The 25315-nt window shown below is 42.7% G+C and overlaps 2 protein-coding genes and 1 long non-coding RNA gene across 4 annotated transcripts in view; 2 read left to right on the top strand and 1 right to left on the bottom strand.

Moving 5' to 3' along the window:
- dis3l (DIS3 like exosome 3'-5' exoribonuclease) overlaps positions 1 to 1737 on the top strand; it is a 39409-nt gene extending 37672 nt beyond the window's left edge. Inside the window, exon 18 of the mRNA XM_084922772.1 lies at positions 338 to 1737. Within this exon, the coding sequence (XP_084778898.1) occupies positions 338 to 655 (318 nt within the window). The 3' untranslated portion in view covers positions 656 to 1737. The remainder of the gene's footprint in view (positions 1 to 337) is intronic.
- LOC146394230 (TIMELESS-interacting protein-like) lies at positions 1552 to 11648 on the bottom strand. Of its 2 annotated transcripts, XM_084922863.1 has the most exons (9): positions 11538 to 11636; positions 11147 to 11334; positions 9835 to 9982; positions 9252 to 9342; positions 7947 to 8022; positions 7500 to 7622; positions 7350 to 7413; positions 6302 to 6514; positions 1552 to 2510 (listed from the first exon to the last, which is right to left on the bottom strand). In XM_084922863.1, the coding sequence occupies exons 2-9, from the start codon at positions 11147 to 11149 to the stop codon at positions 2266 to 2268; spliced, it is 963 nt and encodes a 320-aa protein (XP_084778989.1). In that variant the 5' UTR covers positions 11150 to 11334; positions 11538 to 11636; the 3' UTR covers positions 1552 to 2265. The 2 variants fall into 2 exon arrangements, with proteins under 2 accessions (XP_084778989.1, XP_084778997.1); XM_084922871.1 differs by lacking the exon at positions 11147 to 11334 and having other exon boundaries at positions 11538 to 11648.
- A 4179-nt stretch (positions 11649 to 15827) lies between these two features.
- LOC146394229 (uncharacterized) lies at positions 15828 to 17974 on the top strand. Its single transcript, XR_014799624.1, has 2 exons — positions 15828 to 15911; positions 17698 to 17974. It is a non-coding gene; the product is annotated as an uncharacterized LOC146394229 (long non-coding RNA).
- The last annotated feature ends 7341 nt before the right edge of the window (positions 17975 to 25315 follow it).

Genomic DNA, 25315 nt, shown 5'->3' with positions numbered 1-25315 from the left:
TCAGTGCTCTACACCAGGCCATTTACCATCTTTCCCATGTTAAATATAGAACTATAAATATAGCTCTACACATACGTATCCAATTTATCTTATTTATGAACAAACTTGTGGCACAGTCGGAAGCTCTGTGTAAGGAAACTTCTCCACTCTACACCACTGTCTACTTAGCTGTGATGCTGCGCACAGTGCTGAGAGGACTGCTGTTATATATTACGTCACAAACCTTAAGTGGGCCTGTCATTGCATAGCATTCCATTAGACTATTTTCAGTAGGTACCATTACTGTGTATCGATAGAACTGAGGAATACTGCGACTTACGTTCTCTGCTCTCTTCAGGTTCGTATTTCTGTCCACTCTTCAACTTGCCACGCTGACCGTCTAAACCTCGAGGTCATCAGCAACAAGCCTCACCACAGTGCCAAGTCCCAGCAGCCCAGCCCTCAGGGCCGCAGTCAGCTGGTCAAAGAGGTGGTGCGTCAGAATGAAGAGGCGCTGGCTCAGGAGAAGACAGCCCGGCGCCCCAAACTCTCCAAAGAGGAAAGAGAGTTTCGTCAGAGCAAAACTCCCAGTCTGTACTCTATTCTGGAAGAAATCAGAGAGTTGGCTCTGATGGATCTGGAAATGGCTTCACGCCTCCCGGCAACAACAGCATAGAAACGCTGTAGCCCAGCTTTAGCTCCAAGTCAAGCAGTCACTTATGAGAACTGCACGCTGTGCGCTAACAGAACAGTGATCATTGAAGATCACTCGTGCTGAGTAATGTAGCTCCAGATTGTGTGTGGACAAACCACACGAGTGAGTGAAGTCACAGGAACACAAACACAATATTAAGTAAAAACATGTCCCGCGATCTTTTTAGAAACCAGAGTCAAACCGATACGTTTTGTAAAAGTTAGTTTTTAAAATCACATCAAGTTAAAGTTAGTTGTAAGGAGGATAGGGAACGTGTTAATGCCAGTGAAGTGTCAGCAGTTAATTTGACAAGACCTAGTACTAACTGCAAATGTGGGTCAATCCTGCAGGCAACTAGTCAAACTACAGCAGGTTAAAGGAGTCTGGTAACAAATGGCTTTTCTCTCAGCAGCAGTGATCTCAATATCTCACTAGTGGGATCAATGTCTTGTATAAATTAAACGTCTTGTGTTATAGAACCATTTTTGGTGAGTTCACACATATTGTACCATATTGTACTACCTGTGACCACTTCATACAAAACCCAGCACGAGTATTGTTCTGGAGATGATAAAACGTCCACTCATCCATTTTCTTCTGCACGTCCTGGAATCTGTCCCAGCTGTCATAGGGTGAGAGACAGGATACGCCCTGGACAGGTCACCAGACTGTCACCGGACTCTGATAAAACTTCAAGTACTTTTTGCAGAGGGCCACAGTCATGTGACCATGTCACTCATCATTAGCAGACTTTAAAATAAACCTGTAGAGTAATGAACACACCTGAGGTTGTTTAAGTATTGGAAGTGATGTATAAAACTAGGATGTATTTATCTTATAGTTTGTATATCAAGAGCCTGTATAGAAGACACCAACACTAACATTTTAAGGACATTTTAATTGTTTGAACTGGTAAATAATCAGAACTGTCTTTTGGTTTGTGGATTTTAAGATTCTTTTCTAGAACTACCAACAGAAATATGAAATGTACATAACTATTTCAATATGTGTGCAGTGGCCTGTAATTAAAAATGGTGTTTTCATTAGCTCAGATGGAGCCATTTCATCGTGTTGTGTTTTCATGTCCCTGCAGTAGCCTAGAACAAACCAAGCAGTAGCTTGGTTTAAGAAAGAACTGTACATAATTGAACGAGCACTTAATGCTTGGAAGAGGGTGATGGTCAGTTGACAGCTCACATACTACACATTGGGTTACATACATAGAGCCCTTCTATAGAAACATGTTTGCAACCAAAATTCTGCCAATAGTGAAACTGGAGAAAGAAGATACATCAGAGCTGGAACTGTGGATCAGATGTTCAAATATTTTTCTGTAACATCTAAATACCAACACATGGTAAATACGTTTAGGATTTGGACTTTAAAAAATAAGAAAAGCATTTATTTCTATTGATTATACATATAAATGTCTTTGCTAATCCAAAGCTGACGTCACAGTAGGAACATGTGCTCAAGATATAAACCACCAGAAATGCACAACATTACTCGAATGAGCAGGCACGAGAATTGGGAAACCTTCAAATCTGCTCACTGCCAAAGCTTTTCAGCAGAAACTGTGCTGCACATGAACTTTAATCCCCTCCTACACAGTCGTTGCTGAGTTGTTGCTCAGGGCTGAGGCCGGTCTCAGCCTCAGCGGGCTCAGAGTCTTTGGGGGGAAGCGGGCTGGTTTGTTGCGTGGAGGTGTTGTTGGTAGGCTCGAGGTCAGGATCTTCTACATTTTCATCTCCATCGGTAGAACCGTTGATGACATTTGGTGAGGACGCAGCTGGAGGTTTGTCTCCTAACATGTCAGCAGTCTGAGAGTCTGAAGGGCCTGAAAGGGTTGAGAATTAGAAACAGTGATGGTTTCAGTCAACACAGACACTCAGTTTACTGCGATTGATAAAAGACAGGCAAAGCTGAGATAATGAAAAATGAAACAGTAAACTGCAGGGTTCATACATTTGACCCTGAACAATGAGTAAGCACATTCAAGGTCCATTATCAAGCTTTTCCAGCACACTACCAAAAAAAAGAATGCATGTTTCACTTTGCATCACCTCAGTAAGACCATGTAAAAATTAAAACAAATCGTCTTAGGTTGACTTAAAACAGAGAAAAATGCACCACACAAAAATACTGAAAAATGGTTGTCTTATATGCATATAGTGCACAAACTCAAAAAACACATTTCTCTCAAAAATGCAGATGTGCAAATGTGAACAAATCAACTTGTTAGAGATGCTCATCTCCACTTGGAAAAAACAACCACACAAAACAAGAAATCTGCACAAATTAATAAGTCTGCTCATCAGATATTGATGCTTCTTTCCTACGTGACACAAAAACAGGAGACAGATGTTTGTTACTTTAACTAGTTAAGCACCCACACCACCAAAAATGGGGGAAAAGGGAGGAGATCACATTTAATCGGTTATAACACGAAGTCAGAAATATAAGTGCAGACATGAGTAGTGTCCACAGAAGCCTCTGAATCTCAGCTGTAAACACCAAACAGTTAAAAGAGCAGTTACGTCACCATGAATCTGTGGACAGGTAATATCCATATTTTGATTTATGATTTTCTGGAGTTAAATGTGAACCAAAGTATATTTTATAGCATATAAGCTATAAAATACTTTTAAAAAATTAGGTGGGGGAAATAAAAAAATAATTTTTCTATGTTTGAGTCACAGTAACTTTGACATAGTAACATCTGCAGTAATATTTACCCCTCTGATGACAGCTCACAAGCGTTAGCTTTATTTTGATACCAAGACTGTTTACACAGAGTTTGTAATTGCAGAGAAATACTCCGTTTATTTTGGCCTCTTCATTTTCGAGCAGGAAGCTCAGAAAACCCCTGGGGGCCTAACAGGTTAAAGTTCATTCCCAATAAAACTAACTGAGATGTTTGACTACATTGCTGTCTGTATTATTGTTACAGTCCTAAATGATCAGCTTTAAAGTGTTTGTGCTAATAACACCATGTACAGTAAGACAGGCATGGAGAACAGCACTGACTGGGAGGCTTTGAACAGATGACACACTCAGTTCAATTCAACATATAAGACTTTAAGAACGCACAAACATCGACCTAAAATCTATTTATTCAGTCCATCACCTGTCATATAATCATGTAAAATAATAATGTATTGTTCATCTCCCTTAAATAAACAGGCAGCCTTAAAGTATGAAATATTCATCATTAAAGCACTAAAATGTGTCTGTTGTCTCAGTGGCTGACAGAGCCCCACAGGCATCAATGTGAGCTTAAAGCCATTTATAATTGTTAAATTGTTTAATGTGTAGGTGCTCACGATAAACACGTTTTGAATGAAAGCCAGGGAACTTCAGTAGCACAAAAAATGGCTTCTTTGTGCCCACATGGATCAGTCCCTCTTTTTACCAGTTTTTCTAGTTAAGTGTCGGACTAACGATTAAAGCTTTCACTTGAGTGAAGTAACTAATATTACTGCTACTGCTAAGTAATGTTAGCCAAGTTTAAAGCACACTGCATAAATCACCATACCATAACTAACTGCTGTACTAGCACTGCCATACTCTATCACACTCAGTGCATTTCAATCATTTCTCCAGCAAGTTTGATAGCTAGCAAAATAATAATAATAGTTTTAAACATTAGCCTGTGTTATGTACACATACTCGAAATGATTTACTGTCATGTGACTCAAGAGTACAAATCCCGCCAGTGTCGTTTTCCATAAAACACTCATTAAAACAGCACAAACCCTGAAACTGCTCATTAAAATAATATGTATGTATGTAAATAATAGTATGTTGCATTATAAAAAATTAAGCTTTTGACTGCCCTCCAGAGTTCACGTTTACTTCAGATCTCTGGAAGCTACACTACCCGAACAATGTCAGCTGTTTAGTTTCTATACTGGACAGGAAAAAAAAGGGGGGGGGGGGTAAAAACAGATTTTCAATTTAAGGGAGAACGGGTGGATTGGCTCTCCTTAAGGAGGACTAATAACTAAAATCTGAAAGTTTAAAGTCGATGAGTAAATCATGCTCGGGTAATAAAATGGAAATGGTCTCATATCACCATCTAGTGTTATCAATTGTAAACACATTTTTATGGGTGAAGGCTCATAATAGAGACCGATCAACAGGTCATTTTCTTTTCTATGGGTCTCATTTAAATCACATTACATCATTTCTGTGGTAAATGAGGACCCTGAAGAACGATTTAATGTCACTGTTAAAGATTTGTAGACAATAGATCGCAGACAGCTGGCTCCGTTTTAACTAAAGAGGAAGTAAAAACAGTTTGGATCACAAGTGTACGGCAAAAACAAAAATACTACGCCTAATTGAAGCTGACATCAGATAGGCAGTAAAGAAATCAATGTTTTCTACATGCTTTGCCTTTTATTACCAAACTCCACACTAACGTGATGAATCTCTGGTTGTTTGGACGAACTGTGCAATACGGGAACTCGTCACTACTGTGATGACCTTCAGGGTTTCTGGTGGATATATACACTATATCCACTTCACTATATTGTAAGGAGTATTCACTCACCACTCATCATCCAAGTCATTGAATTCAGGTGATCCAGTAACTTCCACAGCTGTATAGAATCAAGCACCTAGGCATGCAGACTGCTGCTACTAAGTGGAAGTGTTTGGGAACGACAGCAACTCAGCCATGAAGTGGTGGATCACGTAAAATCCCAGAGTGGGGGTCAGGGGATACTGAGGCGCACAGAGGTTGCTAATTTTCTGTGGAGTCAATTGCCCCAAACTTCACGTGGTCTCCAGATTAGCTAAAGAACAGTGCACAGAGAGCTTCGTGGAATCCATTTCCATGTCCGAGCAGCTGTAGTCCAAGCCTTACATCACAGAGTGCAACGCAAAGCATGGGACACAGCGGTGTAAAGCACGCCACCACTGGACTCTAGAACAGGAGAGATGCATTCTATGGAGCGACGGATCGCAGTTCTCAATCTGGAAAGCCGATAGACAAGTCAACTTAGCAGTTGCCAGGACAACAGAGCTCCAGGTTTGGTGGCAGGGGGATTTCGGTGTGGGGTTGTTTTTCAGAAGTTGGGCTCAGTCTCTTCGTTCCAGTGAAAGGAACTCTTAATGCTTCAGCATACAAAGACATTTTGGCTCCCGACTTTAAGGGAACAGTTTGGGGATGGCTTCTTCCTGTTCCAGCATGACTGGGCACCAGTGCACAAAGCAAGGTCCACAAAGACATGAACTCTGGCATGGGAGTCCTGACCAGAACACCACTGGGATGAATTAGAGCAGAGACTTTGAGCCAGGCCTTCAACATCAGTGTCTGACCTTACAAATGGTCATAAACTCCCATAAACACTCCCAGAAGAGTTGAAGCTGTTATAGCTGCACAGGCGGACGTCGTGAATGGGATGTCACTCAAGTTCATATGAGTGTGGGGGCAGAAGAGCAAACACTTTTGGCAATATACTGTACATTCAATGTTTAGCTTTTTGTATTTTCATATAAAGTTAATACACCAATAAAGCTAGATGATCCTTATGAACCTTCGCTGGATGTTTTGTAGCAAATTCATTAATTATTTCTGTTATATTGTGTCCCACCTGTATGATACATTTTTGCCATTCTTACCAATTTGCTGCTGGCGTGCGAGCCTCTTTTCCAGGGCCCGCTGTCTGTTCAGCTCAATGCGTTTCTGCTGCTCTTCGGTCAGAGAGGGAGTAGGTGGGGGAGCGAGGGCTTCGGCAATCTGCCCTTGGGGAGCATTAATAAAGCTCTCTCTGCTGAAAAGATCAGGATCCCCAAATGTTTCCAGTTCACGTTGTACCTCTTCGTCACCAGCACCTGAACACAATTTCAAGCAATGCTGATAATTAAGTCCTGTGGAATATGGCAAGTATTTCCTATGTGCACCTGCAGGTGTGAATCCACCATAGGGCTGTTCGATATAACGATATATACGGTTTGACGATATAATAACGTCTATGTTTCATTTTACGCTATCGTTTGTTTCGTGGTGTCGCAAAATAAACTGTTTACGGTAATATTTTTTCATGGTTTTGATGGTCACTGTAGTGGCTATATTAATTTCTTAAAGTTCTCTCTTTCTCTTATATTTAATATAACCACACTACGGACGGACAAGCGCCTGTTTTTATGCGTTGTCGTTAGCAACAACGACGGTAACACCTTCGCGTGTCCGCTTGTTTATGTTCCACATAAACCTTTCACAATAAAGCTCAAGATCCTGTTGAGGCTTTTCAAAGTAAACTGAATCACGTGAATGAGTATGCAGACTGTTTACGGATGAGAAGTTAAAAAAGAGCCGTCAGGTGCTAAAAAATAAACCTTAGACTCAAACGTTAGAACAGGCTTTTCCCCGCAGCACGCCGTGTAACAAATACTCACAAAGAAAACGGCGGCCGTTACAACTTATGTCTAAAAATGTATCGTTTCATGCATCGGTTAAAACACTCGACTCCAGGTACACGACGCCCAGCTGGAAACACTTCACGCAAGTCGAGCTGCCCGAGATTCACAGAATTTACAGCAAATGTTACATTTTTGTGATTTATATCGTTATCGGACGATAGAATTCTTATATCGGGATATGAGATTTTGGTCATATCGCACAGCCCTAATCCACCGTATCCCCATCAGTAATGATTTTTTTTCTTACCATCTGTACTTGTAAAATCTTCATGTGTCAGGGGCATGTCCAGTCGTATTCGTGTAAGACATGTCTATAAAAGAATGAGTAAAAAATTACAAATTCTGAACATTAGGAATGCCACACGCTTGCAGGAAATATTCTACTGCTTCCTCTCACCTGCACTTCCTTTTTGCTGCCGAGCCTTTCCACTTTGTCAATAAAATCTTCAAATTGCAATTTGGGGTACAACCTGTGGGCCCAGTTCTCCATCTTCTGCATCAGCAGCCGCAGGTCTGCAGCCTAATGGGGCCAACATCAAAAACAGCGAGTAGTGATATGAAAGAGGGCTGTGTGTGATAGGATGTTTCTTCTTCCCACTAAAAAAATGACTTCCAGTCATTGGAACAAAAGACTTATTAAAAAAGACATCTTAATCTGGTATAACCAACCTTTGGTTCACCTCACTCATTTTTGACCACGACAGAAAGGGCAACTTTTGGCCTTTTAGTCTCAAACCAAATTTAGGACATCTATTTAAAAGCTGACAGGCCAAACAGATTTAGCTCAAAAACCAATGTTCATTCACATCTGGTAATTGGTGGGACAGATGTTATCATATCCTACCTCGTGTCCTTTGCCTTTGAACTGGATATTGTCAAAGAGAGTGCCCAGAGCTGGAAGCCCTCGATCTGATATCAGCCTGGGAAAAAAATATTAAGACTAAGTTAAACCATTAATGGATTACAAGCAGGGTTAGCAGCACATCCAGGCATATCCAATTCAGGATCGTGGATGGCTGAAGCCTATCCCAGCAGCCAGGTCGCCAGCCTGTCACAGGGCCAACACAGACTGAATGGAAATATCAATGCCTTTAGATGTACCATGTTCAGTAGGCAGTAGCTTGTTGGGGAGGTAGGCTGTTTTGTTTTCAGGGTGCCCACAACCTGAAAATCTATGTTTTTCTTTAATACAGCTTGCAAGTTTTATCCTAAGTATAATCGACGTTCTCACTTAAAAGCTTATTTAACATCCTTTGATTTGGTATAACTTAGTTCTGTCCAGGAACATTGTGAACAGAACAGTAACTGAGGAGTGCCACTGGGACACCCACTGGGAGACCACTGGGAACGAGCCTGACTTATTGTTGGCAATACTAACCAGGTTCACACTATAGGTGTACAGAGACTGGAAACAACTAATACTAAACACACTAAAGGCAGTTACAGCACACAGTTTTTATCATGCTATACTCAGGGCACGCTGAAATGTGATGGGAGGTCCAGCAAAGATAATCTGAATCTGAGTCTGAAGAAAACCCGTTGCTTCTTGGACTGAGGCCTGTAATCCAGCAGCACCAGCTCTGCTTTTCATGTGTGGCATAACCAGGGCAGCCATCTTTCTCACCACATCCAGGGATGTCTCCAACGCTCTGACAATTTTCAGTCTGGGAATTTTGCCCATCCAAATGAGAAAAACAACAATGGTATTAGAGTCTTTCTTCTTTAAATGACTGGCAGAGTGAAGATGCACCATCATCACACAGATGCAGTCATTTGTACCCGCCGCTAAAGCGTAAGAAGACGCTGCAGTACTCTGCTAAACGACAGGTGTCGCCACTCAGATAATATCACATCACTTTTTTTGTGCAAAGTTCTTTCCACAAACTTAAGTTTTCAAACATTTGCAACAACTCTGTGTCAGCGTGTCTCTGAGCTTCTGTGCACGATTATTATTCAAACGGTGATAAAAACCAGTGCAGTCACAGACTCGTGTGTTCAACCTGGCTGCAACACTGATAGTCTGCACACGTCAATCAATGATTTTGGCCTCCTTGTGTCCCAGCTCACACAAGATGACATCAAATTCTTATTTAAATGCGCATTTTAATGCATTTCAACCCTCTGTCGTAATATAAAATGTCTTTGCTACCTTTGGGAGTCCAGCTTGGGTTGGGGTCTCTTCACGCCTCTCCTTTTAGCAGCAGGGACATCAGCCAGCTGTGATACCTCACCTTCATCTCCTGCATTGAAAACACATGACAACAGGATGTGTTTCTAACTCATTCTGTTAGCAGCGTGGCAAACTTCAAGCTTATCTTTAAATCCAGACAAATTATAGATCGGAGGTTACAGAAGAAATGTGCTGGTTTGAACAGTATCTATCTGATAGGTTTCATTTGCTCACACAAACAAAAACATGTGTGTTGTTATTGTTAGAAACATCCAGTCTCAGAGTGATGCTGAAAAACCAGTTCATGCATTTGTTAATTCTAGGCTGAACTAACAAATTCATTATTATCAAGCTGTTCCAAACAGCTTTGTGGAAGGACTATGAGACTATGGGAGGTTGTATTTCTCCCACATTGGCCTTTTTTTCCTGAATCTTATTTTTCTATGTGATTCTTCATTAAACCATGAATTTTAAATCTTTCTCCTCACATACAAAGTTCTGAATCATCACATCACATCTTAAAGACCTCATAGTAATCCTGTAATAGCACAGCAGCATCTACCATCTGCAAAAGGGTCTCCTTCCTCCTGGCCTCCCCGGCCTGGGGAGTGTGGTGGTGGGAGTGGGGGGAAAGCTTCATCCTCTATGCCGTCATAGTCAGGAATGTCATGCAGGCTATTTTCCTGTGGGTCAACCATGGTGAGTCGGTCCTGGAGACAAAGTAAAAGACGTGTGAGCCCCAGTCGTCAACAGCATCAGCATTAAGTTACATGAATTTAACTGCAATTTGAAAAAATGACATTTATTTCTGTAAGAGTAATTCTTCACTGTGTTACAACATCAACATGAAAACCTAAAAAAACTGGCATTTACTTTTTTTTTTTTTTACATCAACAGGAGGAGCTGTACAGACACTCATCCCACCTGGAAGTACACCCCAAATTCTGAAATGTACTATTATGATACATTAATGGTCCATTATGTTTGTTTCACAGTTATATACATAATACAATTTCTAGATTTGTATATATTTACATTCTATCAGGGATGCACTGGTTGTGAACCTTTGGGCTGATAATGACAGTTAAAAGTTACAATTTGGATGAATTATTACTGTGATACTTTTTTTGGACTCTGTAGTACCACAGAAATATCATTAAAGTAACAGGTTTGTTTTAAAGTCTTTCAGCTGTTCGGTAAACATCATCGTCATCATCATTTATATAGCACTTTAAAAACACACCTGGTAGACCAAAGTGCTGTACAATACAAATATAAATATAGTAATAAAATAGCAAAAACCAAACATAGCAATAAAGTAAACTCTTTTGAGCCAAAATGATGTGACACAGCACAGACACAAGAAAAGAAAATCTTCTACATTGTTTTGCTGTTCATACTAATGCTACCCTTTGTTTTTGGAAGGAGACGATTTTCTGTCCAGTATTAAAGTTCAAAGAACAGGGTATACGTCTCCAGTGGACTACTAAACAAGTTTACCAGAAAAATCAGACCCACGGTCATGTCGTGTCACTTTATTTGAGTGATTAGTCAGCAGGAATAACAGGGAATGACAAACTGACAGACTTTGAACGATATAAAACAAACAAACAATTTAAACATTTAGAAGTTAAACATCTTCTCAGATTCCTTTTGCTGCATATGTCTATGTATGTATTTGCTGTATAGTGTCATTTGTTTGGAACATTAATCTTGATGTATACAAAAACATTTGATTTAAAAAACGTGTTTAAAAATGAACACGGACACAATTAAACACAACATGTGTGCACGGTGACTACAAACAGAAGCAGCTGCTTGTATCCTCCTGTGGATACAAACCAGCAAGAACTCATCAGATCTCTGTCACTTACCATTAATGAAGTTTGACTTTATTAATAAATAGAGAGCACGGATATCGGGCAGGTATCGCTTCGTCTGGGCCCTCAATGGGATCGTCCGTGAAGCGGACACATCAGTAGCTCGCAGGCGCAGCCACAGGAAGGGGGCAAACTAAACAAGCTGCTGATCTGGCCCAAACCCAAAGAGCTCCCGCTCGACTCTGCAGGATTTCACGGTCAGAGCCGCAGCAGCAGGACACCATTATGTTAGCGGCTACAGTTTAGACACAGAACCAAACTGAGAGACTTTGGGTAAGTTATGAATAATGTAAGCTAACTGCTGTCAGATGAAGGAACTCTAAAGTGTGATAAGTAAATGAAACAGCAGCTCTGTTTAAAATGAAAGGAAACTTTATTGTCATACCTGTTATGAGCAGTCGACAGAGAAACACGACAACTTTCAGCTTCAGCCACTGAGATGCGCCTTTTTTCCCTCCACAGGAACGAATGAACGTCTCCTTCCTCGTGGTTGTTATTAGCGCTCAGCAAACAGCAAAATGGTGCATTAGCGCCACCAAATGGAAAAGTCAAATTCTGTCAAACAATTAAAAATGAAATATGGCCTGATAACTTTCACCCAGGGGCGATTCTAGGATCAGAGCTTTGGGGGTGCTGAGCACCCAGAGAGCTGCTCAACCAGGCAAGATCAACTTTACTCATCACGATGAGACGTCTTCCCTGTCTCTGTCAGTCCCTGCATCCCTACATGTCTCCAGTTGTCCTCTGTCTGTCTCCTCGGTGCACCTCCCTGTCCTCATCGTCTGTTGTCCTCGCCCCATGTCTGTGCAAGTCTGCAAATTTCTTTATTAAATCATAAGATTCTTAAATTCATCACGTCTCTCTGTGCCTGGGTCCTCGTCATGATACATGACATCACTGTTTTGCAACTTTGCCTATGGTACAATGAATGAAAAGATCTTTACTGCAGATACTACTATGGCTCTGTAGATTTTTTTTATTTTATTTTAACCTACGTCGCCTCACCTTGACTGGCACATCTGTCTATCACTTTTTGGTAGTCAACTCTCTCAAGCAGTTAAACGGTTTCCGTTGTGCCTGTCACTGTTCCCTGTCTGTTTTCTTACCTGGCTCCTTCTGACCTTGTACTTCTCCTCATGTTCCCCTCTGTCCTCTGTCCCTCTTTGGACTGACAATCATACACAAATAGATTATATTCAATTAGATGAACAAATTACATTAATATGAAAAAAAAAATACTGTTAAGATCACTAATAAAAAGTCCTCTCTCAGTGTTTTTTCAGCACAAGGCAAACAACCTAACCACGTGTTCATCTAATAAAAGATGTACATTTGTCCGCAGGCTACGGACAATTTTAAGTTTTACATTTTAAATATGCTATATAAAATTCAACGTGAGCAACAGGACGGTCAAATGTCGCTGATTCTACTACAGAGTAGGACAGGTTGTAGGGTAGCAAACATCGTGGGAAAACACAGTTTCAACACTGCAGGGGCGCACCTTGGACCAAGGGCAGGACACCTGCTATGAAAGGATGCTGAGAGCCACAGGGGAGGCCAAATCAAGAGAGGAAAAATCCGTGGAAAGCTAGTCCACAGACACGTCGCAGCAGGATAACAGGCACCTTTATGATACGTAGCTGCACAAAGTAATATGGAGGTCACAGACATAGCGGTCTGGGGAAAACATGGAATAAAACACAAGGAGGAGAAACGAGGCATGGGGACTGGCAGATACACAGAGGGGGCACACAGGGGGTAAAGTCATGAGGGGAAATCAAATAAGCAACATCTTAACAGAACAACCGAGGGACCCTAAAACTGACATCAAACAACAACAATACAAGACACAAAAAACCAGGTAGAAGTCCCGGGACCATGACATGCAGGTGGTTACATATGGTTAAAATGATTCAAATGCAGTAAGTATGCACGTTTCTCATATCAGTATAGTCCATAACTTGATTATTGTCTGTAGCCCACATGACTAAACACTTTAGTTACATAAAACATGTGAGTTTAGATTTTATCTACTGTATAGCCTGTATAGTAAATTAATATGTAGCCCAATAAGTATAAAATCCAGAAAGCTACACAACATGGGGCGGTTCATTTACAAACACAGGTCTAACTTGAGTTTCACACAGTTTTTATTAGAAAACAATCAAATTGTTAAATGCTAAAAGTACACAAAATGTCAGAAATCTGCACCGTCATGAACAGAAATTTAAACCTAATTTTTCGTGATTTGTTGATTAACCCTCCGAGGTCTAAATCCCACGTTGTGCACATCAACATCACAGATTTGTACAAATAAAGTTTATAACAAAGACATGTTAAATATTAAGCTCTGGAAACAGCTTGGTTGTTGTTGTTTGGAACATGTTGTTTTGTTGCCATAGCGATGCCTCCCGGGAAAAATTAGGGAGCAGGGGTCCGTTCTTCGTACCTCGCTTACTACATCCAAGATCAAATGACACATCCAAGATCAAGTCATCGCGCCAACTTTGAGGTCGCTATTCCGGTTCTCCGAACACACCTGTTGTTGACGATTAGTACAGCTGGATAAAGTAATGTGAGATCACTGGGTGGCTTAAAAGGGGCTACGCATCGATAGTAGAAACATTGATCGGCAACCCTTTGATTGGTCGGCGAAAATGTCGAAGGAGCGCGCTCAGTATTTTTCGGCAGCAGAGCAAGAACTCTTGATTGAGGGATTTCAGGAGTTTCAGAGTTTAATTAAAACGCAAGGGAACACTGTAAAGGCTGCAAAAGCAAGGAGAGAGGGCTGGCAGAAAGTTGCTGACAAATTAAACTCGTAAGTAATTTAATAATAATAATAATAATAATAATGGATTGGATTTCTATAGTGCTTTTCAAGGCACCCAAAGCGCTTTACAATGCCACTATTCATTCACTCTCACATTCACACACTGGTGGAGGCAGCTACAGTTGTAGCCACAGCTGCCCTGGGGCAGACTGACAGAAGCGAGGCTGCCATATCGCGCCATCGGCCCCTCTGGCCAACACCAGTAGGCGGTAGGGTAAATTATATTATATTATATTATATTATATTATATTATATTATATTATATTCTCTTTCACATTAGAGCCACAACAGGACCCACTAGAACATGGGAACAAGTAAAAGTGAAATATAAGAATATTCTACAGAATGGTAATATTTATCACTTATATTGCTTTTAGTCTCTTGAAAAGAGACCCTGAAATAATCTGTTTGTTTGTTTATAACAGCAACCAAGAAAAGGGCAGAGCAAAAAAAGACAGGTGGTGGTCCTGCACCCCCTTGTCAACAAGTTGGTTAGGTAAATAATACCCTCACGGGAAAATCGATATCTCTCTATGAGCACACTGTCGCGCTGAGCTAAAGGATCCTGTCTATCCGCTGAATTCTGAAAACTCTCCTTATCAATCTTGCACCTTCCGCAATGGGTTGCTCGCGTACAAACGGACAGGACATGGCTGCGACAGCCTTCCCAAATCCACCTTCGCTTTTATAGCCGTGGTCTCTCATCTTGATTACACGAAGTAATTTACTATTACTACTCTAAAATATGAATTACATCTGAAATAATCAAATACATGAAATAGAATGATTAATAGTACAGTTCCCTTTTTTTAGGAAATGACCTGTATGTATCTGTATGAAATCAATAAAAGAATCAAATACTGCATTATCTTTAGTTACATTGATAATATTTATTTATGGAAAAACAGTGGAAAAATATTGCTGTTGCTTTCGTATAAATGAAGCGGGCATACCTGAGTGGCCGCGATCTAATCCTGTTTACATAAAGTAAGCCTGCTCCCAAGCAGGTTTACGCTTACGGATCTGTTGCTATGACAGCAAGTCCCGGATGAGCTTCGGAGAACCGAACGATCCAAGATCACGCGAAATCGTCAACAATCAAATCCAGCTAACTTACTTAGCGAGGTACGAAGAACGGACCCCTGGTAAGGAGCAGTGGTACAGAGTGAAAATGATGAATTAACGGTGTGAGTCTTATTTCGGAGTGCCACATTTTTGTGATTGAGATTTAATTGAAGGAGGAACACACTGAAAAAAAAAAAGAAAAAAAAAAGAGTCTGGCTAGTTTGCAGTGGTTTCTCTCTCGGTATTCTGGTTTCCAGTGTGAAAAAAAAAAGTGCAAAAAGGAGTTACGGTACCTGTATTCTTACTAACTTACACAATATTGTCCCGGGAGGGAGAAAAACTTTCTGGTGAAGTTTTGGTTGATTTTTGGGTTTTGCTTAACACTAGGTTGATTTTATCAGTGAGGTTTGGATTGTTTTCTTTCTCTAAGAGAGAGAAAGATGGTTTTATGCTTGGACATGTTTGCAATGGGCCCCAGTATTTGTTACTTTATTAGTATTTTATTGGTTACGTTTGTTTTTGCTTTTGTTACAAGTGCACTGAAATAAGAACATCTGAGAGGTGTGATCCACCGGTGGTGATATTTTGGTATTTTGTGAGTTCCTGATTTAACAAATCAGCTCAAAATAGCAAACCTAAAAAGAAACACTAGGTACGAGATACATGAGTACCTATGATACGGTGATACTTTTGGTAAACAACCATTTGACTAACATGTGTGTCTCACCCTGTTCCTCTCCCTCTCTCTCCCTCTCTCTCTCCTTCTCTGTTCCTCTCTCTCCCTCTCTGTTCCTCTCTCTCTCTCCCTGTTCCTCTCTCCCTCTCTTTCTCTCTCTCGCACTGCATGCTGGGAGTTTGATGGTGGTGAGTTTGGTGTGTCTGAGTGAGAGTGTGTGATTTTTTTCACTGAATGTTTATTGTATGATTGTTTCATAGCTGTTTGTGATTGTGTAGTTTGTATTTCACTTTGACAGGCATGGCGTCCGGTGGCAATCAGCTTATAGAGAGTGGCCTGTATTTGAACGATGAATTTATGCAGGTTTCACCCCTCGCAGTGCCCTCCACTCGGATCACTGTGTCGGGGGTGCCTCCGTTTATTCCCAATGCGGCTTTAGAGCAGGAACTGAAGCGCTTTGGGAGATTTGCCAGTGGCTTCCGGACAGTGAGTCTGGGCTGTAAGGACGCCAAGTTAAAGCATGTTCAGTCCCTTTGGAGGCAAGTGTTCATGTTTTTAGACTCCCCTACACAGACACTGGATGTCTCCTTCCGTGTCAGACATGAAGAAGGGCTCTACATGGTGTATGCTAGTTCTGGGAACATGAAATGTTTTGAGTGTGGAGATGTGGGTCATAAGAAAATAATGTGTCCTCACAGGCAGCTTGCGGCGGGACCTGCTGTGGATGATAGTGGGGAGGGGGTTAGCGGGCAGCAGGCGCTGAACGTGGCTGCGCCTCCGGCGCGGGGTGAGACCGCTGTTGCCCCAGCTGAGGCTGTGCCTCTAGTGCAGGACGAAGCTGCTCTTGTCCCAGCTGAGGCTGTGTCTATAGTGCGGGGCGAGGCCGCCGTTGACCCGGCTGGAGCTGTGCCTCTAGCGTGTGGTGAAACTGCCCTATCTAAAGAGGACGCTGCGCCCTCGGTGCGAGGTGAGGTCGGCGTTTCTCCCGCGGACGCTACGGCTTTGGTGTGGAGTGAGGTGAGTGATTGCGTGGCGGTCAGTACGGCGCAGAATGGGGATGAAATGGGGAGCTCTGAGTTGGGTGTAGAGTGTGTTGTTGCCTTGGGGGAAGGAAGGGTGGAGGAGCAGCAGAGCAGGACTGCTGGTTGTTATGGTAACGACGGGAATGACATGGAGTGTGATTCTGACTCTGATAATGTTTCTGTAGCAGATAGTGTTTCTCAAAATGCAGATTTGTATTCTTTGGAGGAAATCGTTGCTTGGGTTATCGTTGTAACCCATATCAACTACGCACTGTCACAAGACCCACGTCAGCTGATTTGATCCCCTTCTCCTGATTTGCTCCTTCCACGTCCCGGCAGGTATGAAAACCGGCTGTGGAGGGATACTTGCGGGTTCGACTCCTGCTGTGGCTGTAAGTTTCTGGCGTTTAGAACGGTGTTGGAAAACAAAGCGTTTTCTCCCCTAAATTCGTCTATAAAATTGTATCACCTCAGCGGTAAGTGTCCTTAACATCTACCAATAACGACCTTTTTAGTTGTCAGTAACCAGTCGATCGTTTTTGCGATTAAAAAATGACTTTGTTCGGCGGCGTTCCCACTGCGGGAAGAACTCCGATTCGAAAGCTTCTATTTTTGAACACTTTTATGTACTTAAGCACTTAAGTGGGCTTACTTTGAAACAAAGTGCAATTGAATGATTATCGTTATGTGTTGCCATGAATTCGGCTATGCTGTCTGTTAGACAGTTGTTTTTCTTTATTGTTGTTTTTGTATTTGTTTGTAGTGAACGCTACTGGAATGTGTGGATTAAGCTACGTAGCCAAGATGATTAATAATTTAACTGTTGTACATTTGTGACTGATGATGATAATTCATGATTTGCATTGTTGCATAGAACTGCAGAAAAACATATTTGATTACCGGTAAACTGAATTGAACTTGATGTGCTAATGGACATTTTTCTGGCCTACAGGTCAGGGTTTTTTTTCCCCCTTTGAATTGATCTTCTTCATATTGAAGTGGCGAGCCGGTAGGACCATTCTTTTCCCCCCTCTTTTCCCCCACTTTGCAGTCTTTGGATTACAGACATATTTTCCCATTACATGAAGCTGGACCCTAAGGAGGAATTCCTTAAAAAAAGTGAACTTTACAAAAAGAAACTTTAAAAAAAGGACCAAATGGACTCTTGACAAAAGGAATCTTGTACAGAGAATCACAGCATTAATTTATTAAATAATTGTGGGCATTTATTTATGTTGTGTGTTGTATTAATTATTTTGTTCCACTCCCCCTTTCCCCCATTTATTCAATATATTTTTGGTACAGGATATTGCAGTATTTGGTCTCGTCATTCACACCATCTAGGCTCCATAAAGAACTATTTCTTCTGCGCGTCAGTCAGTAAACTCTCCCATTGGTCCACCCAACCAGCCAACCTCAGATCTCCATGCAGGCACACATGAATGCACATACATTTGCACACATCCAGAGCTAAACTCACCCCAAAGAATCCACATTCCAAGAAATCCAGACGTGGCAATTCAATTCAATTCAATTTTATTTTTATAGGGCCAAATCACAACAAAAGTCGCCTCAAGGCGCTTCATAGATACAGAGAAAAACCCAACAATCATATGACCCCCAATGAGCAAGCACTTTGGCGACAGTGGGAAGGAAAAACTCCCTTTTAACAGGAAGAAACCTCCGGCAGAACCAGGCTCAGGGAGGGGCGGCCATCTGCTGCGACCGGTTGGGGTGAGAGAAGGAAGACAGGATAAAAGATAATACTAGCACACACATGTGATTATGCGCAGAGGTCCACCCTACCAGCCAACCTCAGAACTCGACGCAAGCACACATGAATGCACACACATTTGCACACATCCAGAGATAAACTCCCCCTCAGAAACCAAATTCCAAGATACCCAAACATGGAAATGTTTGCAGACACATGTGATTATGCACAGAGGTCCACCCTACCAGCCAACCTCAGATCTCCATGCAGGCACACATGAATGCTCATACATTTGCACAAATCCAGAGATAAACTCACCCCAAAGAATCCACATTCCAAGAAATCCAAACGTGGCAATGCTGGCACATACATGTGATTATGCGCAGAGGTCCACCCTACCAGCCAACCTCAGATCTCCACGCAGGCACACATGAATGCACATACATTTGCACACATTCAGAGATAAACTCCCCAACAGAAACCAAATTCCAAGAAATCCAGACGTGGCAATGCTTGCACACACATGTGGTTATGCGCAGAGGACCACCCTACCAGCCAACCTCAGATCTCCATGCAAGCACACATGAATGCACATACATTTGCACACATCCAGAGATAAACTCCTAAAAATCAACTAAAATCCAAAAAATCCAAACATGGAAATGTTTGCGCACACAGGTGATTATGCACAGAGGTCCACCCTACCAGCCAACCTCAGATCTCCATGCAGGCACACATGAATGCTCATACATTTGCACACATCCAGAGATAAACCAAATTCCAAGATACCCAAACATGGAAATGTTTGCACACACATGTGATTATGCGCAGAGGACCACCCTACCAACCAACCTCAGATCTCCATGCAAGCACACATGAATGCACATACATTTGCACACATCCAGAGATAAACTCCTAAAAATCAACTGAAATCCAAAAAATCCAAACATGGAAATGTTTGCGCACACAGGTGATTATGCACAGAGGTCCACCCTACCAGCCAACCTCAGATCTCCATGCAAGCACACATGAATGCACATACATTTGCACACATCCAGAGATAAACTCCAAAAAATCAACTAAAATCCAAAAAATCCAAACATGGAAATGTTTGCGCACACAGGTGATTATGCGCAGAGGTCCACCCTACCAGCCAACCTCAGATCTCCACGCAGGCACACATGAATGCACATACATTTGCACACATCCACAGATAAACTCCTACAAATCAACCAAATTCCAAGATATCCAGACATGGAAATGTTTGCACAAACATGTGATTATGCGCAGAGGTCCACCCTACCAGCCAACCTCAGATCTCCACGCAGGCACACATGAATGCACATACATTTGCACACATTCAGAGATAAACTCATCCCAAAGAATCCACATTCCAAGAAATCCAAACGTGGCAATGCTGGCACATACATGTGATTATGCGCAGAAGGTCCACCCTACCAGCCAACCTCAGATCTCCACGCAGGCACACATGAATGCACATACATTTGCACACATCCAGAGATAAACTCCCCAACAGAAACCAAATTCCAAGAAATCCAAACGTGGCAATGCTGGCACATACATGTGATTATGCGCAGAGGTCCACCCTACCAGCCAACCTCAGATCTCCACGCAGGCACACATGAATGCACATACATTTGCACACATTCAGAGATAAACTCACCCCAAAGAATCCACATTCCAAGAAATCCAGACGTGGCTCTGATTGCACACACATGTGATTATGCGCAGAGGTCCACCCTACCAGCCAACCTCAGATCTCCACGCAGGTTTACATGAATGCACATACATTTGCACACATTCAGAGATAAACTCACCCCAAAAAATTAACATTCCAAGAAATCCAGACGTGGCTCTGATTGCACACACATGTGATTATGCGCAGAGGTCCACCCTACCAGCCAACCTCAGATCTCCATGCAGGCACACATGAATGCACATACATTTGCACACTTTCAGAGATAAACTCACCCGAAAGAATCCACATTCCAAGAAATCCAGCCATGGCTCTGATTGCACACACATGTGATTATGCGCAGAGGTCCACCCTACCAGCCAACCTCAGATCTCCACGCAGGCACACATGAATGCACATACATTTGCACACTTTCAGAGATAAACTCACCCCAAAGAATCCACATTCCAAGATATCCAGACGTGGCTCTGATTGTACACACATGTGATTATGCACAGAGGTCCACCCTACCAGCCAACCTCAGATCTCCACGCAGGCACACATGAATGCACATACATTTGCACACATCCACAGATAAACTCCTTCAAATCAACCAAATTCCAAGATATCCAGACATGGAAATGTTTGCACACACATGTGATTATGCGCAGAGGTCCACCCTACCAGCCAACCTCAGATCTCCATGCAGGCACACATGAATGCACATACATTTGCACACATTCAGAGATAAACTCACCCCAAAGAATCCACATTCCAAGAAATCCAAACGTGGCAATGCTGGCACATACATGTGATTATGCGCAGAGGTCCACCCTACCAGCCAACCTCAGATCTCCATGCAAGCACACATGAATGCACATACATTTGCACACATCCAGAGATAAACTCACCCCAACAGAAACCAAATTCCAAGAAATCCAGACGTGGCAATGCTTGCAAACACATGTGGTTATGCGCAGAGGACCACCCTACCAGCCAACCTCAGATCTCCATGCAAGCACACATGAATGCACATACATTTGCACACCTCCAGAGATAAACTCACCCCAAAGAATCCACATTCCAAGATATCCAGACGTGGCTCTGATTGCACACACATGTGATTATGCGCAGAGGTCCACCCTACCAGCCAACCTCAGATCTCCATGCAGGCACACATGAATGCTCATACATTTGCACACATCCAGAGATAAACTCACCCCTCAGAAACCAAATTCCAAGATACCCAAACATGGAAATGTTTGCACACACATGTGATTATGCGCAGAGGACCACCCTACCAACCAACCTCAGATCTCCATGCAAGCACACATGAATGCACATACATTTGCACACATCCAGAGATAAACTCCTAAAAATCAACTGAAATCCAAAAAATCCAAACATGGAAATGTTTGCGCACACAGGTGATCATGCACAGAGGTCCACCCTACCAGCCAACCTCAGATCTCCATGCAAGCACACATGAATGCACATACATTTGAGCACATCCAGAGATAAACTCCAAAAAATCAACTAAAATCCAAATAATCCAAACATGGAAATGTTTGCGCACACAGGTGATTATGCGCAGAGGTCCACCCTACCAGCCAACCTCAGATCTCCACGCAGGCACACATGAATGCACATACATTTGCACACATCCACAGATAAACTCCTACAAATCAACCAAATTCCAAGATATCCAGACATGGAAATGTTTGCACAAACATGTGATTATGCGCAGAGGTCCACCCTACCAGCCAACCTCAGATCTCCACGCAGGCACACATGAATGCACATACATTTGCACACATTCAGAGATAAACTCCCCAACAGAAACCAAATTCCAAGAAATCCAGCCGTGGCAATGCTTGCACACATATGTGGTTATGCGCAGAGGTCCACCCTACCAGCCAACCTCAGATCTCCATGCAAGAACACATGAATGCACATACATTTGCACACATCCAGAGATAAACTCACCCCAACAGAAACCAAATTCCAAGAAATCCAGACGTGGCAATGCTTGCACACACATGTGGTTATGCGAAGAGGACCACCCTACCAGCCAACCTCAGATCTCCATGCAAGCACACATGAATGCACATACATTTGCACACATCCAGAGATAAACTCACCCCAACAGAAACCAAATTCCAAGAAATCCAGCCGTGGCAATGCTTGCACACACATGTGGTTATGCGCAGAGGACCACCCTACCAGCCAACCTCAGATCTCCATGCAAGCACACATGAATGCACATACATTTGCACACCTCCAGAGATAAAATCCTAAAAATCAACTAAAATCCAAAAAATCCAAACATGGAAATATTTGCGCACACAGGTGATTATGCACAGAGGTCCACCCTACCAGCCAACCTCAGATCTCCATGCAGGCACACATGAATGCTCATAGATTTGCACACATCCAGAGATAAACTCACCCCTCAGAAACCAAATTCCAAGATACCCAAACATGGAAATGTTTGCACACACATGTGATTATGCGCAGAGGTCCACCCTACCAGCCAACCTCAGATCTCCACGCAGGCACACATGAATGCACATACATTTGCACACATTCAGAGATAAACTCACCCCAAAGAATCCACATTCCAAGATATCCAGACGTGGCTCTGATTGCACACACATGTGATTATGCGCAGAGGTCCACCCTACCAGCCAACCTCAGATCTCCACGCAGGCACACATGAATGCACATACATTTGCACACATCCACAGATAAACTCCCCAACAGAAACCAAATTCCAAGAAATCCAGCCGTGGCAATTCTTGCACACATATGTGGTTATGTGCAGAGGTCCACCCTACCAGCCAACCTCAGATCTCCATGCAGGCACACATGAATGCTCATAGATTTGCACACATCCAGAGATAAACTCACCCCTCAGAAACCAAATTCCAAGATACCCAAACATGGAAATGTTTGCACACACATGTGATTATGCGCAGAGGTCCACCCTACCAGCCAACCTCAGATCTCCACGCAGGCACACATGAATGCACATACATTTGCACACATTCAGAGATAAACTCACCCCAAAGAATCCACATTCCAAGATATCCAGACGTGGCTCTGATTGCACACACATGTGATTATGCGCAGAGGTCCACCCTACCAGCCAACCTCAGATCTCCACGCAGGCACACATGAATGCACATACATTTGCACACATCCACAGATAAACTCCCCAACAGAAACCAAATTCCAAGAAATCCAGCCGTGGCAATGCTTGCAAACACATGTGGTTATGCGCAGAGGACCACCCTACCAGCCAACCTCAGATCTCCATGCAAGCACACATGAATGCACATACATTTGCACACCTCCAGAGATAAACTCACCCCAAAGAATCCACATTCCAAGAAATCCAGACGTGGCTCTGATTGCACACACATGTGATTATGCGCAGAGGTCCACCCTACCAGCCAACCTCAGATCTCCACGCAGGCACACATGAATGCACATACATTTGCACACTTTCAGAGATAAACTCACCCGAAAGAATCCACATTCCAAGAAATCCAGACGTGGCTCTGATTGCACACACATGTGATTATGCGCAGAGGTCCACCCTACCAGCCAACCTCAGATCTCCACGCAGGCACACATGAATGCACATACATTTGCACACATTCAGAGATAAACTCACCCCAAAGAATCCACATTCCAAGATATCCAGACGTGGCTCTGATTGTACACACATGTGATTATGCACAGAGGTCCACCCTACCAGCCAACCTCAGATCTCCACGCAGGCACACATGAATGCACATACATTTGCACACATCCACAGATAAACTCCTTCAAATCAACCAAATTCCAAGATATCCAGACATGGAAATGTTTGCACACACATGTGATTATGCGCAGAGGTCCACCCTACCAGCCAACCTCAGATCTCCATGCAGGCACACATGAATGCACATACATTTGCAACACATTCAGAGATAAACTCACCCCAAAGAATCCACATTCCAAGAAATCCAAACGTGGCAATGCTGGCACATACATGTGATTATGCGCAGAGGTCCACCCTACCAGCCAACCTCAGATCTCCATGCAAGCACACATGAATGCACATACATTTGCACACATCCAGAGATAAACTCACCCCAACAGAAACCAAATTCCAAGAAATCCAGACGTGGCAATGCTTGCAAACACATGTGGTTATGCGCAGAGGACCACCCTACCAGCCAACCTCAGATCTCCATGCGAGCACACATGAATGCACATACATTTGCACACCTCCAGAGATAAAATCCTAAAAATCAACTAAAATCCAAAAAATCCAAACATGGAAATGTTTGCGCACACAGGTGATTATGCACAGAGGTCCACCCTACCAGCCAACCTCAGATCTCCATGCAGGCACACATGAATGCTCATAGATTTGCACACATCCAGAGATAAACTCACCCCTCAGAAACCAAATTCCAAGATACCCAAACATGGAAATGTTTGCACATACATGTGATTATGCGCAGAGGTCCACCCTACCAGCCAACCTCAGATCTCCACGCAGGCACACATGAATGCACATACATTTGCACACATCCAGAGATAAACTCCCCAACAGAAACCACATTCCAAGAAATCCAAACGTGGCAATGCTGGCACATACATGTGATTATGCGCAGAGGTCCACCCTACCAGCCAACCTCAGATCTCCACGCAGGCACACATGAATGCACATACATTTGCACACATTCAGAGATAAACTCACCCCAAAGAATCCACATTCCAAGAAATCCAGACGTGGCTCTGATTGCACACACATGTGATTATGCGCAGAGGTCCACCCTACCAGCCAACCTCAGATCTCCACGCAGGCATACATGAATGCACATACATTTGCACACATTCAGAGATAAACTCACCCCAAAAAATCCACATTCCAAGAAATCCAGACGTGGCTCTGATTGCACACACATGTGATTATGCGCAGAGGTCCACCCTACCAGCCAACCTCAGATCTCCACGCAGGCACACATGAATGCACATACATTTGCACACATCCACAAATAAACTCCCCCAAAGAAACCAAATTCCAAGAAATCCAAACATGGAAATTTTTGCACACAAATGTGATTATGCGCAAAGGTCCAGCCTAACAGCCAACCTCAGATC

This window comes from Perissodus microlepis, chromosome 1 (genome assembly GCF_051167445.1).
Source record: "Perissodus microlepis isolate ML-2025 ecotype Zambia chromosome 1, ASM5116744v1, whole genome shotgun sequence".
NCBI lineage: Eukaryota > Metazoa > Chordata > Actinopteri > Cichliformes > Cichlidae > Perissodus > Perissodus microlepis.
The sequence above is the reverse complement of the archived record's forward strand: the minus strand, read 5'-3'. Positions and strand labels throughout refer to the sequence as shown.

Excerpts from the sequence above, each read along its gene's own strand:
- LOC146394230 (XM_084922863.1), bottom strand. Across the intron at positions 7,414-7,499 it reads GCAGCAAAAAGGAAGTGCAG|ACATGTCTTACACGAATACG; the intron begins GTGAGAGGAAGC and ends ATTCTTTTATAG. Across the intron at positions 6,515-7,349 it reads AGATTTTACAAGTACAGATG|GTGCTGGTGACGAAGAGGTA; the intron begins GTAAGAAAAAAA and ends AATTGTGTTCAG.